This window comes from Perna viridis, chromosome 7 (genome assembly GCF_037379345.1).
Source record: "Perna viridis isolate PV_CMFRI_1.1 ecotype Kerala chromosome 7, ASM3737934v1, whole genome shotgun sequence".
NCBI classification, from domain to species: domain Eukaryota; kingdom Metazoa; phylum Mollusca; class Bivalvia; order Mytilida; family Mytilidae; genus Perna; species Perna viridis.
The window spans coordinates 11,040,994-11,060,102 of NC_142451.1; the positions used below are offsets into that span (position 1 = coordinate 11,040,994).

Sequence of the window (19,109 nt, forward strand, 5' to 3'; positions counted from 1 at the left end):
GATTTATGTATTGCTTCCTCAACATCACACGTCCGAAAAAGAAATATTATCGTTACGTAAAAATATAAAATGTATAAAACAAAAATATCGTTTGTTGATATTTTTTTCTCAACACCATGAATCACCACCACAACTTGCATTGTATTAGTTTTTTTTAGTAATGGTACTTAAGTAAACAAGAAATATATTAAGTAAACTGTAGCTAGTACAGACGATCACCGTTTAGAAAATGATTATATTAAGCACACTAAGAGCTCTATACCAACTGCATTACATTGGGTATTATTGGAGTTTCTGTATAACGATTACGCAAGTCAAAACAAAATATTTACACTACCCGAAACCTGAAAACTAATAAAAAGTTTATAAAACACCTCGCATGCATTATTCAATTGCAGTTATCCTCTACATTTAAACATTTGAAGCATTTGAACAATCAATTTTTGTTATAACTATGAATTGAGTATGAGTATTCGATTATTTCTTGCAGTTCAATTTTATAGTGACTTAAAATCAATCATCTTTTTTATTTTATATTTACGTAGTATCGAATAATTATCATAGTAACGATAGTTCAATATATTGGAACTTGTAGAGAGTACACATTTTAATGTTTTTCTTTAAAATGTCATTTGGAAAAAACCTTAAAATTGGGTATATCCATCAAGCGCCTTTAGTCTTCCCAGTTCTAATTATTGTATAATTATTTTAATCAGAAACAAAGATTTACCGCAAATTTTAAAATGACCATCAAATAAAAAAAAACAGGTGTCTCTTCCATAATTGATTATATTGATTACAATGCTGATAAGTCCACTCTGTGTCATCAAATCGATGACTTTCTCAAGCAGGGATATGACGCTGATAGGTGCTGATTAATGCCAAAGATAGACCAACTTATGAATATTGATGAGCTGTAATCTCAACCAATAGGATCGCATTGTCAGTTAGTAAAATGAGTACATTGGAAAGTTATATTTGCTTTCAACCCACAACGCTCTGCTTTATATATTTTTAAATGAAATCTGTATAATATGCTTTAGTCTATAGTTGAACAATATTAAGTTGTGGAGTTGTCTAGGGAAGAAGAGGATTGAAATTATCGAACATATAATGAATGTTTAAGGACTGTTAACTGTAACGGGTAAATATGCATTTCATCTTAACTCATCTTAACTTACTATAAATTTGTCTAAGCTGTTTGAATGCATTTAATTAATGTTCAACTATAGTTTTTTTATATGACAAATTGTGCAAAATAACTTCGACATGTAGTTGTATCATCAATGTCTTTTTACATCCAGTGTCAAATATCTTTGCCATTTGAGCATTTATAAAGTTCTGCAAAAAAATAATTAGGAAACAAACTGTATCTATGCTCATTTTTATTGATACAGAATTTTAGTTTGCAAGTCTTGCAGCTATAACGTCTAGTATTTCAATCTGGTTTTGCAATTTTGAACGTCTTATAAAGATAAATTTTAATCTTCATATTATTATTTTCGTTATTTGCTTTTGTTTTATAGTTTTTATCTTTCTTTTTATCTTAACTGACCTCTGTAAATCCGATAAATAAAGTTCGATTTTTTATAGTAGTTCAACCTCATGTACATAATAGTTGTCCATGTCTGACCATACTTTTCGGCTTTATTACCCAAGAAATAGCCTTTGAGTATCAGGTTCTTTTATTTGAATCACAAAAGTCGATAGATCTATGAATGAGAGAAATGTTACAAGACAATTACGACCAGGCGGTCAACTCAGTCTTAATGTGAATTATTGACATACTTCATAAATTATTAATTCTACAAGGTATTGATAACACCTATCAATTTTTACTCTACGTGTCTTTGTTTCGTTTATGAATTTTACTATGATTGTATTGTGATTTTTAACATAAAAATAGTACAAATCTAGAAAAATACTGGTATATAGTACCCTTACAATGCCTTGGAAAAGTAATCAAGGGAATAAAAATTCGAGGAGTTATCAAAAGAATTAAGACTATGCAAGAAAAGTAGACAAAAAACAGCAAAGTACGTAACCAAAATAGTACGTATGAAGAAACAAAAGTAAATGAAAAACCCAAGGCTCCAATAAAAATGCAAGCATAACAAGGTACTCTGCTTTTCTCGAAACGCCCGCCGAGTTAAGTGGTAATGATAAAATTCAAGTAGTGGTGACAAAGCATATACATTCTGTCTTTACAAGTCAATGTTTTTATTCTTAATAATCAGGTTTTAAGCGTTCTTTATTTGGACATGTTGATTAAATGCTTGCTGGAAAAATGTAGCCAAAATCGTAAAAATGGTATTTGGAAGTTTAAAGAAGGTTTTTAGATAAACATATAATTAAAAAAACATATAAATACAAGAGAATGTCATTTTTATGCATGCTCACCTCTGAATATGAGGATAGATTCTGAGATAGTTAGAAATGAATATAGGATATGATATATTGACAGTATGTCTATAACCCAATCTTGTTTAAGAGTAGGCACGTGTCGCAATTATTTAAATTAGGATATCGTTCAAGTTCTAGCATTGACTTAAATTTGAAATTTGAACAAAAATATTCAAGACAACCATCATTCCTGTTTTGACCTACGATGATCTGTCAACTGGAGATTTTTTTTCTTATTTTTTATGTTCATTTTTTCTGAGTATCCCATTTCTAATGCCATTGTTAACGATCTTAGAAGATCTTCCGAAAATCCGGGTGTGAAACAAATAAAGTAAGAAAAGAGTACGCTTTCAAATAAAAAACAATGAAAATAATAATATGAGTTGCATGTTTAATTTTATTGTGTTTATCTCGGATGTTGCGTGTTTCCATATTTTTAGATTTTACACTTTCAACTCTTTATCTAAGATATCATTTTAATCATGGTTTTTTTTTATTCTTCAATGGCGATGATTTTGATTATTGAACTGAAACTTGCTTTAATAAAAACAAGTACGGTTTCATCCTTATAATTAAGGAAGTAAACCTTTATATAGCCCTTTATACTTTACATGTACTATAAAGTTTATCATTGGAGTTAAATTACCATACATCACTTAGAAGGTAGACATAGGTTAAAGGACATAACTCTTTCAAATCACTGAAACGTTTCTGTAAAGTATTTAACATCAATCTCATATAAGCATAAAAGTAACTTATTTCATTCTGTATCAAATGAACGCTTGACAGACTTTGGTGAAATTGAATATGGTACAAACATATCACTGATTTCAAGAGTTATGTCCCTTATCATTGGTTGACCTCCTTAAAACGCATTATCCGTCTGATAATGTTTTACCTATAGTAATTGCTGCATAAATGAGTTAAGAATAAAAAATTGAAATGGTCATCACTTACAACGGAAATTAATCTATTACAGAAGTAATTTAATCCATACTCGTCAATATTTGTATGTATTTTCTCAATCAAAGCGTTGTCTGTCTAAATTTGTAACGTTTCTAATGTGTCTATGTGCAAGGTCACTTAGATAATCGAAGTAGAATAAATCAAGTAAGCTTAGAATTAACCTTGACTACTGTTCCTGTTTGTACCAGAAATATACAAGTGATAATTCTAGACAAGGTTTCAGATCATAACATATATGCATCGATTAAAGAATCTTTAGACAACTTTCAATTTCACAATTATTATATGCATAGGCTATTTTCATGCGTATTAATTTTTGTATGTAACGTTTTCTGTTGTAGTTCTAGAAATTTACTCTTGTTTATTTTTTTCAGGTAATTGTATTTGTTATTTCAATAGGGGTGGTATAAACGTTGGATTTCAATAAAACACCAAGGTCAAAAACTTGTCATAGTAAACTTCTTGTATTAGAATGTTTATATTGAAATAAAAAACGCGGGATTTATACAGGTTTTCGTGTCTATTCAGGTTTTAAAACAGAAACTTTTGAAATAAAAATATTTTGTGCGCGAATGTTTCTTACGTGACTGATTTAGTTTACTGGGTGTTCACATTGGATATTATCTTAAGTGTTGAAAAGCCAGGTAGAAACTGTAAATAAATAAAGGGAGTGCTTAACGCTTCTATAGCTTCATAGAGTATCTGTGTCCACCCCTCTCTCCTAGCACGCTTTAGTGTATATTGCCTTATAATATTATTTATATTTTATTGGTGCATACTTAAAATATTGCAAAGCATGTTTTGATCTCATGTTTGTTAAGATACACTTGCTAAAATAATAGATTTAGGCACCTGTTAAGAAAATTGCCACGCTTGTCGTTTCAACAAAATATGTGCTTAACTATAGAATCATTCATACTTTCAACCAGATACAAATTATAAATATTATAAAAAATAGAATGACAGTATTGTTCAAATATACGATATACTCACCCACTCCTTTCACGATTTACTATTTTGAGTTTGGTGACTGTTATTACGTTTACATACATTAATGTTTTTTTTTTTGTTTTCTAGGTTGAAATAAAATAAAACAAACAAGAAGCACTAGACTACCAGACTAAGAAAAAAAACACATTTCCACCACTACAAGTCAGTTATAGTTGTTTCGTGGAATTATAATGTACATAAAAGACGTTTGTGTTTTACTATTGACATTTATCTTCGTCCTGATCTGTCACGTGTCAGCGAAGGAAATATTTACATCAAATCAGGTAGGTGCAAAACACCTTTACATGTATTTCTTTTATTATAGATACTCTGCACAGTTCCTATGGTTAACTCTATGTTTTTGACCGATTGATGTAATAAAAAGAAGAAATAGAGAAGAAATTTATATCAAAATTGTATTACAATGTAGTTTGGTTGTATTTTCATTTCTTTTGCCTAAAATAAATCAACAGAAGAATCAATTATACGGGAACTTTCTTCACAATGTTATAGGTATCATATTATTAGACAAGAGTACCCTTACATTCCAAAACAAATCCGGTTTCAAATAGCATAATGTTTATTTCATACAAAATTGATCAGTTCGGTAAACATCCAAGACTACACGAAAACTCGATTATCTTCCTGACGTCTATTAATAACGTAAAAATCTAAATATAGTATGGTAAGACTATGGGATCATTGATATTCAACTAAGTTAATGCACTTTTGAATTAATGATTTCAATCGGAATGACTAGAAGTCCTCCAAAAACAAATTAGTTATGAGACAGGTATAAAAAGTTCAGGATTTCAAGGTCTTGTAAACAGGACAATACATTTACTTGTTAAAATAAATAGAATAGGATTGGAGAAACAAACTATGTTTTGCTCCATATTAATTTTCGCAGTGGACTGAAATAGCAAAGAATGTACCGGTGAAATTGATTTTTATCACTAGTATATAACACTAATCATTTATTTTAACCGGGAAAATTGATACCCGCGAATATGTTCATTGTACAGAATCAGCGAAAATTAATACTTTCATAGTATTACATACGATTATTGGTCAGTAGTATACACATTAGCTATAAAAAAAGTACATGATAAAAAGAGTAAAGACATAAATGTGAAGTTTGGTATTAAGTGTAATCAAGGGAACCAAAATTCTAGACAAAAGTACAGTTCTGCTATATGTATTTTATTATCTTATTATCATAATTTCAAAGTGCGATATGCGTTTTACAACAATTACATTTCAATTTAATTGCTAGTCAAAACACCCAATTTTCGTAACTCAAATGACAACAAACATAATAACATAAACCGTAATCCAGGGAACGAACAAATAATGAACCTATGAATTCATATAAATGACATAGTTGTATAATTGACCACTGTTTATTCAATGTCTAACATATCTAAGGAGATATTGATATATATATTGAGTATAATCTTGGAAACTCAAAGTCTGTTTGTCCCTCCTACACCCATAAAATTGTAAGAGTATAAAGCATGTATAAAGTCTATAATAAGCTTGTTCGATAATAGAAATCCGTTGGCTTACAACCTTTTATCCATTTATAAATTGAAAGCCATGCTGAAATTTAATGGAATATTTAAAAAATAATGCTTTACCAACGATGTTGACAGAGAACGAGATACATTTTTTTAACAATATTCTATCTGATTGACCATACTTTATCAAATTTTCTTCCCATGGTAAATTGAGAACCAAAGATATCTAATTAACTAATGGTCTTTTTGTACATTACGTTACAAACGGAGCGTGTGTCTTCTTTACAGGTTTTATTTTTTGCTGAAACGAATATATAACTTGTTTCTTAGTACATTTTTTCCAGGCAGTATTTGTTTCCAAAATACAATTTAACCACTAACTATCACCATAGTACAGTATGAATACAGTGTTGCTTCTCACGGATTCACATCTCCTGAACAAATGATATTGGTCTTTTATGTTTGTTTCTTTAAATGTTTTCTATAGTGTAATGCTGATCATAACAAGTGCTGTAGACTGTACATTAAAGGTTTACTGCAAAAAGGATAATGAAAGAATGTTAATCTAAGATAACATAGTATATAGAGATATAAATTTCCGTTGAAGAAGGCATTTACATTTAGTTCATTTTTGTTTTTGCACAGGCGCAGGAAAAATTAATTGATGTGCATTGCTAAGATTAAGGTCTTCTTCTCATATGACACAGAGGCAAATTGGCTGACCCCGGCATTAAATTTTCCGAAACCAAAATGATTTAACAAAACATTGATCAATCCGAGTAAGACTTAAACTTCATTTTTGTGGACTTCCATCTATGGTACGCCATTAGTATTTAAAATTAAGGAAATAAATGTTTTGATATAAGAGGAATATATGCTTATATTTTAACATAGTTACATTTTTGCACTAAATCACGAAATAATTGCAATATGCTTAAACAAAAGTGTGGTAATTTCGTCAGATATTTAACAGTTGAAGAAATCTTTCCAGTCTTTTTCGTCTGAATTGTAATGAAACAACTAGATATTTCTACGTATTTCTCTTTTAATACATTGTCACGACTTTAGTGTCAAGTATTATTGACGTATCAAATATCAAAAAATACAAAATAGTCGAATGATTTTTTTTATAAGTCACGTTCAGAGGACCACGTAAAATTTATAAAATATTAATGCCTCATAATTTTGCAGTCAATGAGTAGCACAAAACATATTAAGTGTAATTCAATCCAAAATAGCCATCTAATTTCAAACTGACTGCAGTTTGTCTAGACGTAATTAAAGAAGTTGTTCATTCACAAAAGCAGGCAAGAAAATAGAAGAAAAACAGTATTATGTTTTTCTAAGCAATTAAAGGCAATGCGGACATACCGCTTGAACTCTCAACAAAATATATTTATTGGACATTTATTGAATAATGTTAAAGCTGATATACCATCGATTTTCAACAAACGTTTCTCTTGGACGTTACCAAAACAAATCACATTAGTTTTACCCCGGTGTATGTTACACCTAAATTTTTAATTTTTTGCCAATTTTTGTAGCCTTTTCTTTCCGTTCCTGAATGTTTTTTTTTTTTTTTTGTTATTTCAATCTACACACTCTCATTTTTCTTTAATCCTTGACGATTCAAAACTTAAGTGAATTTCGCAAATTGATATGATCATGATTCTGTTCTCCTTAGTATATATGAAAGGCGAAACGAAATTATCGAACTGATAAACTCTAAGCAAAAGTCAGAAGGGATAGTCAAAAAAGGAATTTCGTGTTAATAATGGCAATATCAAGGTGGCAACCGTTAAGTTCACTCGATGGTCCTGATTTGGTGCAGGAACACATACAATGATTTAAAACTTTGAATATATTTTCTTAAAAATTGACCATTTATATTGTAATTTACCTAATCATGGAACAGAAACCAAAGGCAATAAAAAGCAATAATTATTTTTGAAAGTATCTAGTTTAATTGAGACAATAATGAGAAACAACTGAAAGTAAAACAAGCACCATGATCTATAACAATTCAATTTTTTATATAGCAACAATTTATCACATTGGTTCATATTTTCTCATAAACAGTATCTTTATTTACATTCCACATATAGGCATATATCATTGAAACAAGCTTTTGATAGTATTTGATTAGCTAATGCTTAAAATGTTGTATACTTCCTGGGCTACCGACAGGATATTGGATATAGTCCGAGCAGACAGAATGTGTTCTTAGATTAGGTTACTTTGTACTCTCAGCGTTGGTGGCGTTAATATTTGGGCGGATATTGACAAAATTACGTCGATTTCCTTTTTTTACAAAAAATGTTATAGTTGTAAGTTTATGTCAATATTTAACAAAAAAATTCCTTTTTGAACAAATATTTCTCTTATTGTTGCACTATTTTTTGTTTGTTTTTAAATATAAATAAAGATATGTAAAACACGTCATCGACACTCTGAAGTTTAAAGGCCTGATGATAAAATTCAGCTTATAAACCAGGAACAGAATAACATAAAGCTCAAACAAAAAGCTCAGTATGTTTAAAGCAAAGAATAATTCCTAACTAAAACCATTTAAAACCTAATTCCCGTATAATTGAGTATAAAACATTCAAGTGGACGGTTTTCGTGCATATATATATATAAGGCGCTGGACTTTGTGCAGGCAGTGTTGCCATAGATGTCACAGTGGTACGAGTTCGAGTCCCGCGGAGGGAACGACAAAAAATTTGCATCGCAAATTTGACAGTTCTAACATCGTTGGGACTTTTTAAGATCCTTTTATAAGTTTACTTGATCTCCCCTGTATCAATTTGATCCGATGTAGCAGTGTAGTGAATAGAGTTGTCACATTCATATATATATATATATATATATATATATATATTCTTAACAAGTTTTGCGCAAATAAATGTATTTATAGCTTACATGAATATATTTTTGTTAATTTCAGGACGATAACAGAAATGGTATAAATGATCTTGATCTGATAGCGGACGGACGATCAAAACGGACAAATTACAATTCATTTAATGACATTGAGGATCAAAATTCATTTTTATCGTCACTACCGTATAAGCCTCGTCGTTCGCTTTTTCCAAGGCAGCTCCGACAAAGTCCTTATTTTGCCCTTCGTGGTAAAAGGGTACCAGGAGATGAGTACTCTACTTCTGACGATAACAATATTTTCAGAGAAGACCTCTCTGGTAATTTCCCTTCAGATTCCTCACAGTCAAGGGACAAACGAATGATATCTATGTTCCCATTTCCGGATCCGAGATATGAGTCATTGATAAGGCGAGTGATTGGCCAGACAATTAAGATGTCAAACGATAAGGCAAAAGGTAAAATAAGTAATTTATTACTGTATGAAAAAAGGTGTGACCTGAAATGGCCCCAGGCGGCATGTCTCTAGTTTGTACGCAAATTACTCGACTTAAGTATTTCGGAAATAAATTCCACGTTCTCCTTTTCAAATGTTGAATATGGTTATCTAATGGGTATTGGAGCTAGATAAGGAGAGTTATGGAGAAAGTTATACATCCTCCTTTCAAAGTGGTTCTTTTAATAAATACAATTTAAATATTGGTAGTAATTTGATGTCGTTCTAATTACAATTAAACGAGGAAAGAAATGTGAAGTAACATGCAATATTCTAGTATAATGATTTAAAGCGCGCAAATTAATAATTTTATACAAAAGTTTTCTCTATTTTTATTCATATTTTTATACAATATGTTTTAAAATGTATTTTCTATCATTTTAGCCTTTTAAATGATATTTCATATTAAATCTTTTCAAAGAAGTTTTGTCAAAGCACTATTAAATGAATGATTTTATCTCATGACCACGAAATAACCAGTCTCCATCATGTAACCGCGTTAGTATCACAATTGACAATGAAATGAATAGTTTTCATTACAAATGTTTACCAAAAGTCATCATTGAATGATATAAGGAATGAAAAATGACCTAAGATGATACTTCATGTCAGTCTTCTTCCATTGTAACTTACTTCAATCATCAACAAAGATATTGAGATCCTTAAGTTAAAGTGGTCGAGCCATATTTAATCAACAAATAGTCGGAAGGTGTAGAATAGATTTGTCTTCTGTCTTAAACTTTGAATCTGAGACGTCGGCGAAGTAAAATTAAGATTACGTCTTCAGAGATTGGAACGTCATCCACAATGACTCCTGAAACTAGGGATTGGTTGTACAATCTATTTGTCAAATAACACTCATATTCTGCTATTGATGCCTTACACTTCTCACTAAGACAGTTTCTATCATCTCGTATTAGGAGTTAATGGTTTTCCCTATTTGTTGCAATACAAATTAAACCCTTCACCAATGGATATTACTGGTGATTAAAGTAACTTTGTCAATAGAAAGCGTATTAGGAACATTTGTATGACAGTGGTGTCTTTGGGGAGGTTCGACCTGAGAGCAAAATTAACACTGTTATCATCTTCCGTCCGCACTATATCACGCCATGTGATACAAGGCGTCAGACAATAACGAGAATTTTTTACCCTTCATGTTTTTCATTAATTGAAGAGGATGATTTTATATAATTGGTTAACCCATATTATATCACGCTGTTACGTTCTTAAAATGCATAATACATAGTTGATTTGACATTTTGAGAGCGAATCTATTGAAACAAATTGAATTGAATTACTACGTTTTTACGTATTACTGAATGAGATTTTCTCTCAAAGCTCTCTAGATTTAGTATGTATATATTAAACATCTGAACGTAATGCATTGATATGATGATGTCAGTGAAGTTATTACCAGTAGCCTGAAAACCGGTTATAATTGAGAAAATATTTGACATTTATTCTCACTAACTTTACTAACTGCTATTAAATAACAGTGAAAAGTTAAACTATGCACAAATACTGTAAGACGCGTCTTCAAAATCATAATGAATCATAGATTTTTTATTTTGTCATTCATGAATGTATATATCTACAACTACCTGTCGGTCCTCAACTCCAAATAAGCAGTAAAATATTAATTTTTTATGTCTCTTGCAAAAAGGTGCCGTTCCTTACTTAAACAATACAGGTCGGAAAATTATTTTTTTAAACCTTTTCCTTCGAGTCATTTGGTAATACACAAAATGTCTAAGTATTGTTTAGTGATGTAGCTGTGAGAATAAATGTTTACGTTTCCAGTATTTTGCATCAGTCATATAAGACGACATTTATCAAAATATCAATAATTTGTACGATAAAATATTTTATTTCTCTTGCTATGAAATAAAATTTCCTGAAAACTGATGAATAATCAATTGGCTGAATTACAAACGATATATTGAACGAAAAGTAAACGAAAAGTAGTACTTTAACATTAAACATAAAAAACCTTAATGATAATGTAATTAAAATACTTTTTTCGGTTTGATATTATCTTTGAATATCTTAATTCCCTTGCTTGGCGATACCATCTTTATGGTTAGAAACAATTATAATCTAGATTTGAATTGTTGGCCAAGTCATAAAAACGTACCACGATGATACAGGACGCTGAATAAGTGAAATCACTAAAAGTCATTAAAAATTGATGAGCAGATCGGAAGTTTTGCACACCAATTTTCATTTCTGTCTTTGCCGACGTTTTGACTTTTCCTTTACCTACATTGTCAAATTAAAAATGTTTGTGTTTTAGGGGGCGGGCAAAAAACAAAAGACAATGCAGAAATAGATAATGAATTCGTCAACTTAATTTAAAAACAAATGTTCTTTCTAAATGTTTCTATCACTTAGAAATCAATAAGTTACTGATGTCTATCGTTGTTACTTAAAAAAAAAGAAAAAAAAAACGCCTAGATACAAATAAGTAATAGTTAATTACTAATTCCAAATCATCTTCTAAATTTAAAGACTATCAACTTCGACACGATGAACAAAGCAGTTCTCATTGCACAGATTGTTATACCATAATAACGAGTTCATAATGACGACCATAAAACTTTTGATAATAGGTTAAGACATGAGGCTATCTTCATAGTGTTTGCAGTGTTCTTTATCGCAATGTCTTTCGAGGTTTATACGATGCACACAATCCCCTAACCAAGATTATTTGAAGACAAAACGTCATCCTAATAGCGAAATAGGTCAGCGAGTTTTTCTTTCCTCCTTCGTCTACCGTTGACGTGACATTTTATGAGCACCTCGACTGCTGTTTCTTTAAGGCATATAATGCTTAACCCCACCTGTGCACTTGGACTACGCTCACAGTTTTTAGTAGAGGCCGGGTTGTCCATTTGCTTTTGACCTTTGTATGTGTTATTCTGGTTTGTTTCGTGTTCTTTTCAGTGTGTTTCTATTTCACAGTTCGATTCTTGGTCTCTATTTCTAAATTGCTTGATGAACTTTAATATTTTTGGGGTATTATTCTACATATCAAACAAATTTCATGACTCAGATTCAATCAACTTAAAATTTGTAATAAACGTAAGTATCAAAGGTTAGTCACTTTCATTTCTTTTTTTTTATTGCGTGGCAAAAGTTAATCTGCTTTGTACCAAATTCTGTAGTTTCTTCATTATTAATGGAATAAAATGCACACAACATTTTATGTGACCTGAAATTATATTATTTCCGGTATTACGATTTATATCTACAAAAACTACTGAATCTACTGCGAGGGTGCAAACAAGTAGAAAATTACTAATTGATAAAAGCAAGAAGCAAAGTTTGAACAAAAGAACAAAATATGAGGCGTGAAAACTCTCCGTCGTTTAAACACTGTTTCTTTAATACGTTTATCGTAAACAACAGCTTATCTCTTATCTGTACTACAAAGAGAAAATAATCATTTTTTTAATCCGATGTCAGGACAAAAAGACAGATTATTAGTTGGGATTATAGGTTATGTCTAAACATGATGTATTTGATTAAAATTTGTTTAAACTTGAGCATCCACTGTTATCCTTTTGTTTAACCAAAAAGTCCGTCAACAGAATATTTAATGCATTCCATTGAGTAAATGAAGATGCTATCCAATATTCGCTAAAAATATCTTTCGAGGAAAATTCTACACACTCCGATGGATTTGTTTTGTGGAAACCGTTTAAAAGGTGGGAAAATGCGACCATTAGGAGTGCAATTGTACAAACGAATTCTCTAAAATTCTTAAATAAACTTTATAAATATTCTATATTATGGTTAAACAGCCTACTTTTTCTATTATGTGTTAGTTTTAGTTCTACTTTAGTTCAATGGATAAAGTCATTCTTTAATTCCTGTCAAGTTTTCTGCGTTTGTTAAAATGCTAACCTACATATTGTGTAAGTGGAAAATGTTAAAATTCAACTTTTACTATTAGCGTTTCAAGAAACCATAATAAGTAACTGTGTTCCAGCTTCGTTAATGGATTTCAAATATAGAATGATATCGTTTTTTTTTTATTGAATTTGAAAATATGTTCTCCCACGAGTGAAATTTAAGTATAAACAATTTTCATCAAACCAGTTGGCCCTCGCAGGGACCGTTTGATTCCTATCTTCTTTTGATCATCATGTTATCATGATATAATGCTACAGTAATTATAAGTTCCCAATGTTTTTCCTGGAGTCTGAAATAAACATTTAGATTACAAAACGTTCATAACACACTTTCACGCTCAATAAATTAAATGATTGAATTAATTGAAAAAAAATGCTTTTATGCCCTTTTAAGATAAAAATTCCATGACAGTTCATGTCGTACGTTTGATATTTTTTTTCAAAATGCTACTACTCCAATGATATAGTACTTGTAAAACTATGGAAAACAAAAAAAGGTATTTTCTTCTTATTGCATTTGGTGTTATGATTTCATTAACATCGTAGCTCGTAACAAATGGATGTCCGCTATGTAGTACGATTTTGGACAGGTTTTGAATCGTTTTGATGAACACTTTTTTTTCGTTTTTAAAATAACTAAAGGTATAAACATCAAGAGTATATAATTGAGAAGATATTGTCTTTATAATCAGCAGAATCAAATATGGAATATTGCGGTGTTCTTGAAATAGAATCCCAATATAAGTACTGTGGTGTTCAAAATATTTCGTTTTAAATATTTTCGTTTAATGTCCCAGCAAGGTATACATGGATACTATTTGGAATTGTACTCTTTAATTAAAGATCTATCTTTAGAAAAAGTCAAAAATCAATTAGTGCTAGTGTCTGTTATGTAAAGATCAGCTGTTTCCCAATTATTATATTCTAATCACCAAAATTAATATTTTGCCATATGAAACCTCCAAAGTAAACGAGACATCGTATCAATTTACCCTAAACTTCATATACCGTATGTGATAATTGGAAACAAGTGATCGAAAATTTGCATTACTAGCGTTAAGAAATGATAAACTTCCCTTTCAATTTAATCCCCTGGGATGTCAGATTACAACATTGGATTGCCAGACATGCAAACTTTACAAAGACGGTTTAGTGAGAGGAGTAATGTTTCTGATCATTGGCCTTACTGCTCTTTAATACGAATTCCTTTATTATCTATATATGAATTTATTACAAACAATGACCGTTCATTGAGACGTTTAAGATTATATATCGTTAACACAATGATGCAAGGATTTAACAAATTCATAATCTTTTCTAAATTGAAATTAAAACAAAGACAACCGCATTTAACCGATTATATGTAGCAAGTATCATAAATCTACGGAAATTACAAAAGATTTATGAATATCAATTTAAAAAAAAAAACAAGTAAATTAATCCTTAAATTAAGTACAGCCAAATTAAATGCATTGACAAGGTGAACCGGTATAATAAGTTTGAATGTTCATAGAAAACAAATAAAGCTAGTGGTCATCTAATATGTAATGGACAATGTAGAGTCCAAAAGTGATAATTAATACAATCAACAATATTGTAATTTGCAAGCCAATTCTTTAAAATCATTTTTCAATCGCTTCGTTCCGCAATGCAACTATCATTGTTTATGTTGGAAATATTAGAATATATTTGGTCTATATACCTTTATGAAGAGGGAGTGCATTTGCATAATCATCATGCATTTATGACAAACTTATATTTTGCTGTTTCAACTGATTGATTTTTGTGCGTTAAATGTATGTATTTTGTGGACATTTCAAGCTAAGCATGTCTGTTTTCTATTTCAGACCTCATGATGGACAAGAGACAACATTACCGATTCCACGCTCTACGAGGAAAATAAAATAAAACAATTATAATGCTGCATTGTTTACTAATAAATAATGTTCTTATGTGTTTATACATTTATGCTTAATAAACATTTTATGTCATATTTTTATCTGAAAAAAAAAACAGCTATATGGGCTATTATTTTGTTAAGTTTCATTTTCAAATTTGTAAATATTGACAATGTTCATAATGTCTTCAAAATCAGAACAAAACAGATATATAGAAAGGTCTGAAACATTCCCAACGATGTTAGAACTGTCAAATTTGCGATGCAAATTTTTGGTCGTCCCCTTCGCGGGACTAGAACTCGTACCGCTGTGACATTTATGGCAACACCGCCTGCATCGAAAATTTGGCAGTTTTAACATCGTCGGGAATTTTTTCAAAAGAACGTATTCCAGGGACAAAGACCAGACATAGGAAACAGACACATACAACAAGAAACATGAAGTAACTAAAATCATACATACAAAGTAGCAAAAGCAAATGAGCAACACGGATTCCACTAAAAACTGGGAGCAATAAACTCAACTTTTCACAATGTTTTAAATATGTCTATCAGAAACTAATTTTAACGCATGTTAAGTGTAAAATTGATCGAATGTTTGCGAAAAAAAGGACTTTATTCAATAGGAAAACTGATTTAAAAAAAAAACAAAAATTACCCAAAGAAACATATTTTCACAAAGCTACAGTATGTATCAATTTCAATATTACGTGATTTCTTTTACGTGCTGAACTCAATCTCTAATCAAGTAATTTCATATTAAAATTTAATAACACAGAATATTGAATGTCATTCCATTATCATACTCTGCCAACCTTGAAACTCATGCAAGTATTTTGTTTTGTTTTGTTTGTGTTTTGGATCTATGTATTTACCTTAACAGGAAAGGTTATTCTTTATATTTGTTTTGTGTAATATTTGTTTTGTTTTGTTTTTGTGCTGTTTTGTTTTATATTGTTTTTTTTTTATTTGTTTTTGTTTTGTTTTGTTTTGTTTTTTTTTCACTTTGTCTGAAATTTTGAGGTTACCAAATCTCTACATACATTTTATATTCCAGTAAAAGTTGTTGACAACCATATTACGTTCGTAAGCAGTATCATTTGTATATTTTTGTGTTGAATGTCAATATTTAAACAGATGAATTCCTTTTCTTAGTCTAAGAAACGGTCCGTTCATAATAAAATTTTGGTTTGCCATTATAAATTACTAATCATAGATAGCAAAATGAAATTAAACATGTAAAAACAAACATCTCTTATTTAAAGACACGAACAACTCGGTAGGTGTCCCTAAAAATCAGTAATTGGACAGATTACATCCGCCCGGTCCCTCCTTCCAGATTTTTGTAGGGTCTTGCTTGCTAGTTTACTGTAATCCTGAATGTTTTAATTACATTTGTTTTTATGTTTGTGGTTTCGGACTTCATTCCTTTTGCTTCTGCTTTGACGATTTTAACACAAGGTTTGAATAATATTGTATCAATTTTGTCATCAAATTCATGCCTTTCAAAATATTCGGTTTCTTTATCCGTAATTAGAACACAATTTCCACTGTAGCTACGTAACTTATTACCATTTCTCTAGTTTTGTGAATTAAATTCCTTAGTCAATCGCCTTGCTTAAAAACCTAAGGAGACGGTTGAACCATGTTTAATTAAAAATGCAGTCAATACATATAGATTGCAAATAATTGAAAAAAGGTAGAAATAAAAGAGCATCACGGGGTCCACTAAAAACTGAGGGAATGGACAAGGTGTGGATAAGTTCTTTTTCTGCAAACACCCACTGAGTTGCTCATGAAATGTCACGTCCAGGTTTCATAAAACTTTTCCTAGCGAAATACAAAATGATATTTCCGACAGTGAAGCTATTTAAGTCTGTCAAATATGTAATGAATTGTATCTAAAAGCAGCAAGGTGTTCAAGCAAATGTCATGACCCCTTTTCCAATTATTGACAAAATTAAGACATTACTGCCAGACTAAATGTTTATTTGAATACTTAAGAGTATGATGTTATAGATATAGCAAAATTGTCGCTGCGATACAACTGAAAAAGTGTCACCTGTCTAATAAAATTAATTTTGGAAAATTGAAGTTTATCACAAAAAGACATGCTGCAGTTTGGTTAGACAAGGAAAACAAAAAAAAAAACGAGTAACAAACAAGACAGAAATACCCTGGATGGTAATCGTAGACTGATAAACATAGGATAACATTTTGTTAACATGTTTAGAATATCTGAAATGTGATTGTGCTGGTTTATTCGCATGAGTGGAAGAGTTACATCATAATAACTCCTAGTATGTATTCTTTTCTGCTTGATTTATGAATAGTTTCTCTTAATAATTCAATGTTACATGAAAAATAGAGGGAAGTTTATACGGGCAAGCAAATTCCAAATAGATGGAAAATATCGGCATACATTATTATGTAACAAAGACATGGCAAAATGTGAAAGAGTGTTCAAGGGAACCAAGGTTATAGCGGTAATCAAAAGAATGTATTCCAGGACAAAGACCAGATATGGAAATCAGACACACACAACAAAGAACATAAAGTAACTAAAATCATACATACAAAGTAACAAACGCAAATAAGCAACTCGGACTCCACTAAAACCTGGGCCAGGTGCATCTGTAGGGTAAACGTCCTCTGCTTTTCCAGAAACACCCGCTCGTAAAACATGAAACACAGACGATCCATATACATAATATAGATAAAAGATTGAATACATTTTTATGTAAAAACAGAGGATAAGAAAATGAAGACAGCACAGGAAGAATCAAAGCACATGCACTGTACACAACATATGCACGCTATAACGAAAACCTCCTGAATCATATACGAATAAGTTAAATTATAGGTTAAGGCATGAAGCAGGCGGAGGTGTATCCCAAGAGCCTGAATCGCCTACCTGATTAAAGTTTGTCTTTCAAGGGCAATAAATTTGACAAGGAGTTGTCCAACCATTTTGACTCAAGAAGACTTTGGTAGGAATATCATTAAGATCATTTCAGCGATAGTTTCTTTCTTTTAGTTTTATATTGGCTGAAAACTGTAAAAAAAACCTGCCATTTTTCATCTTTCCAAGGGCAATAACTCTTACAGGAGACACCTGACAACTTTGATCCCTGGCGACTTTTGAATGCCTTATAAGGGTCATTTCAGATATAGAAATAATTTTGCTAAACCTAACGGTTTTAGAGATACTTGTGAAAAACTATTGTCTGACCCCCTTTGTTCTATTTTTTAGTAACAGCAGCCATGTTTTTCCAAGGATCAAAAATCCCCACATCACTTCCATGCACAATACCCCAAGGAACATTCAGACCAAGTTTGGTTCCAATTGGTTACGTGGTTTCAGAGGAGAAGAGTTTTGAAAAATTGTTAACGACGACGACGGACGCCTAATGATGGCAATAGTTCACATGGCTTTCGGCCAGGTGTGCTAAAAAAGGTCAGACATGTGGTGATTCATGCATGTCTATACCCATTTCATATTAAAAACTCTTACAGACCATATAGCCATTCGTAGTTTGTCATTGGGTTGTTGCATTTTGTAGGGCGGAAATACACAGATTAAGTATGAAATTGGTAATTTGAAATAGTTATCGTTCTTGATTTGGTTTGATTTTGGTTGCATTCAGTAGGAGATAAATGTGTATTTTTCGGGCACAGTTATTAGGGCTTTGTTTGAAGGAACGATGACAACTTGGTCACGTTTCCTAACCCTTTTAAAGCATTTTATGACTTTATATACTGTAATCAAATACGCCATTGTCTCGACTTTTTTTTTGTCTTTTAGCCCATTTTATGGCATATTCCTCAGCTGTGTCTTTCAAAATTATTCTGATGAATTATGTATCTTAAAGAACGAGGAAAGTTATATAGAAATGTGTACATGCAAGTCAGTGGGTTGCAGAATGATAAAAGCAATAAAATACATTTACGGTTCAAACCATATTTAAGTTTTGCCCATCACTGAAGACGATGTGGTGACCTATAGGAGTTCAATTGATCGTTACTTCAGAGAATGACTG

General features: G+C 30.9%; 1 protein-coding gene across 1 annotated transcript; it reads left to right on the forward strand.

Moving 5' to 3' along the window:
- Positions 1–983: 983 nt before the first annotated feature.
- Positions 984–15,126, forward strand: LOC148611305 (uncharacterized). Its single transcript, XM_088591735.1, has 4 exons — positions 984–1,144; positions 4,447–4,643; positions 8,827–9,217; positions 15,020–15,126. The coding sequence occupies exons 2-4, from the start codon at positions 4,551–4,553 to the stop codon at positions 15,073–15,075; spliced, it is 540 nt and encodes a 179-aa protein (XP_088447861.1). The 5' UTR covers positions 984–1,144; positions 4,447–4,550; the 3' UTR covers positions 15,076–15,126.
- The last annotated feature ends 3,983 nt before the right edge of the window (positions 15,127–19,109 follow it).

What these genes read in the sequence shown, in the direction of transcription:
- LOC148611305 (XM_088591735.1), top strand. Translation starts at nt 4,551, where the DNA reads ATGTACATAAAAGACGTTTGTGTTTTACTATTGACATTTATCTTCGTC. An exon ending in AAATATTTACATCAAATCAG is followed by an intron (nt 4,644 to 8,826) that starts GTAGGTGCAAAA and finishes TGTTAATTTCAG; the next exon opens with GACGATAACAGAAATGGTAT. An exon ending in GTCAAACGATAAGGCAAAAG is followed by an intron (nt 9,218 to 15,019) that starts GTAAAATAAGTA and finishes TTTCTATTTCAG; the next exon opens with ACCTCATGATGGACAAGAGA.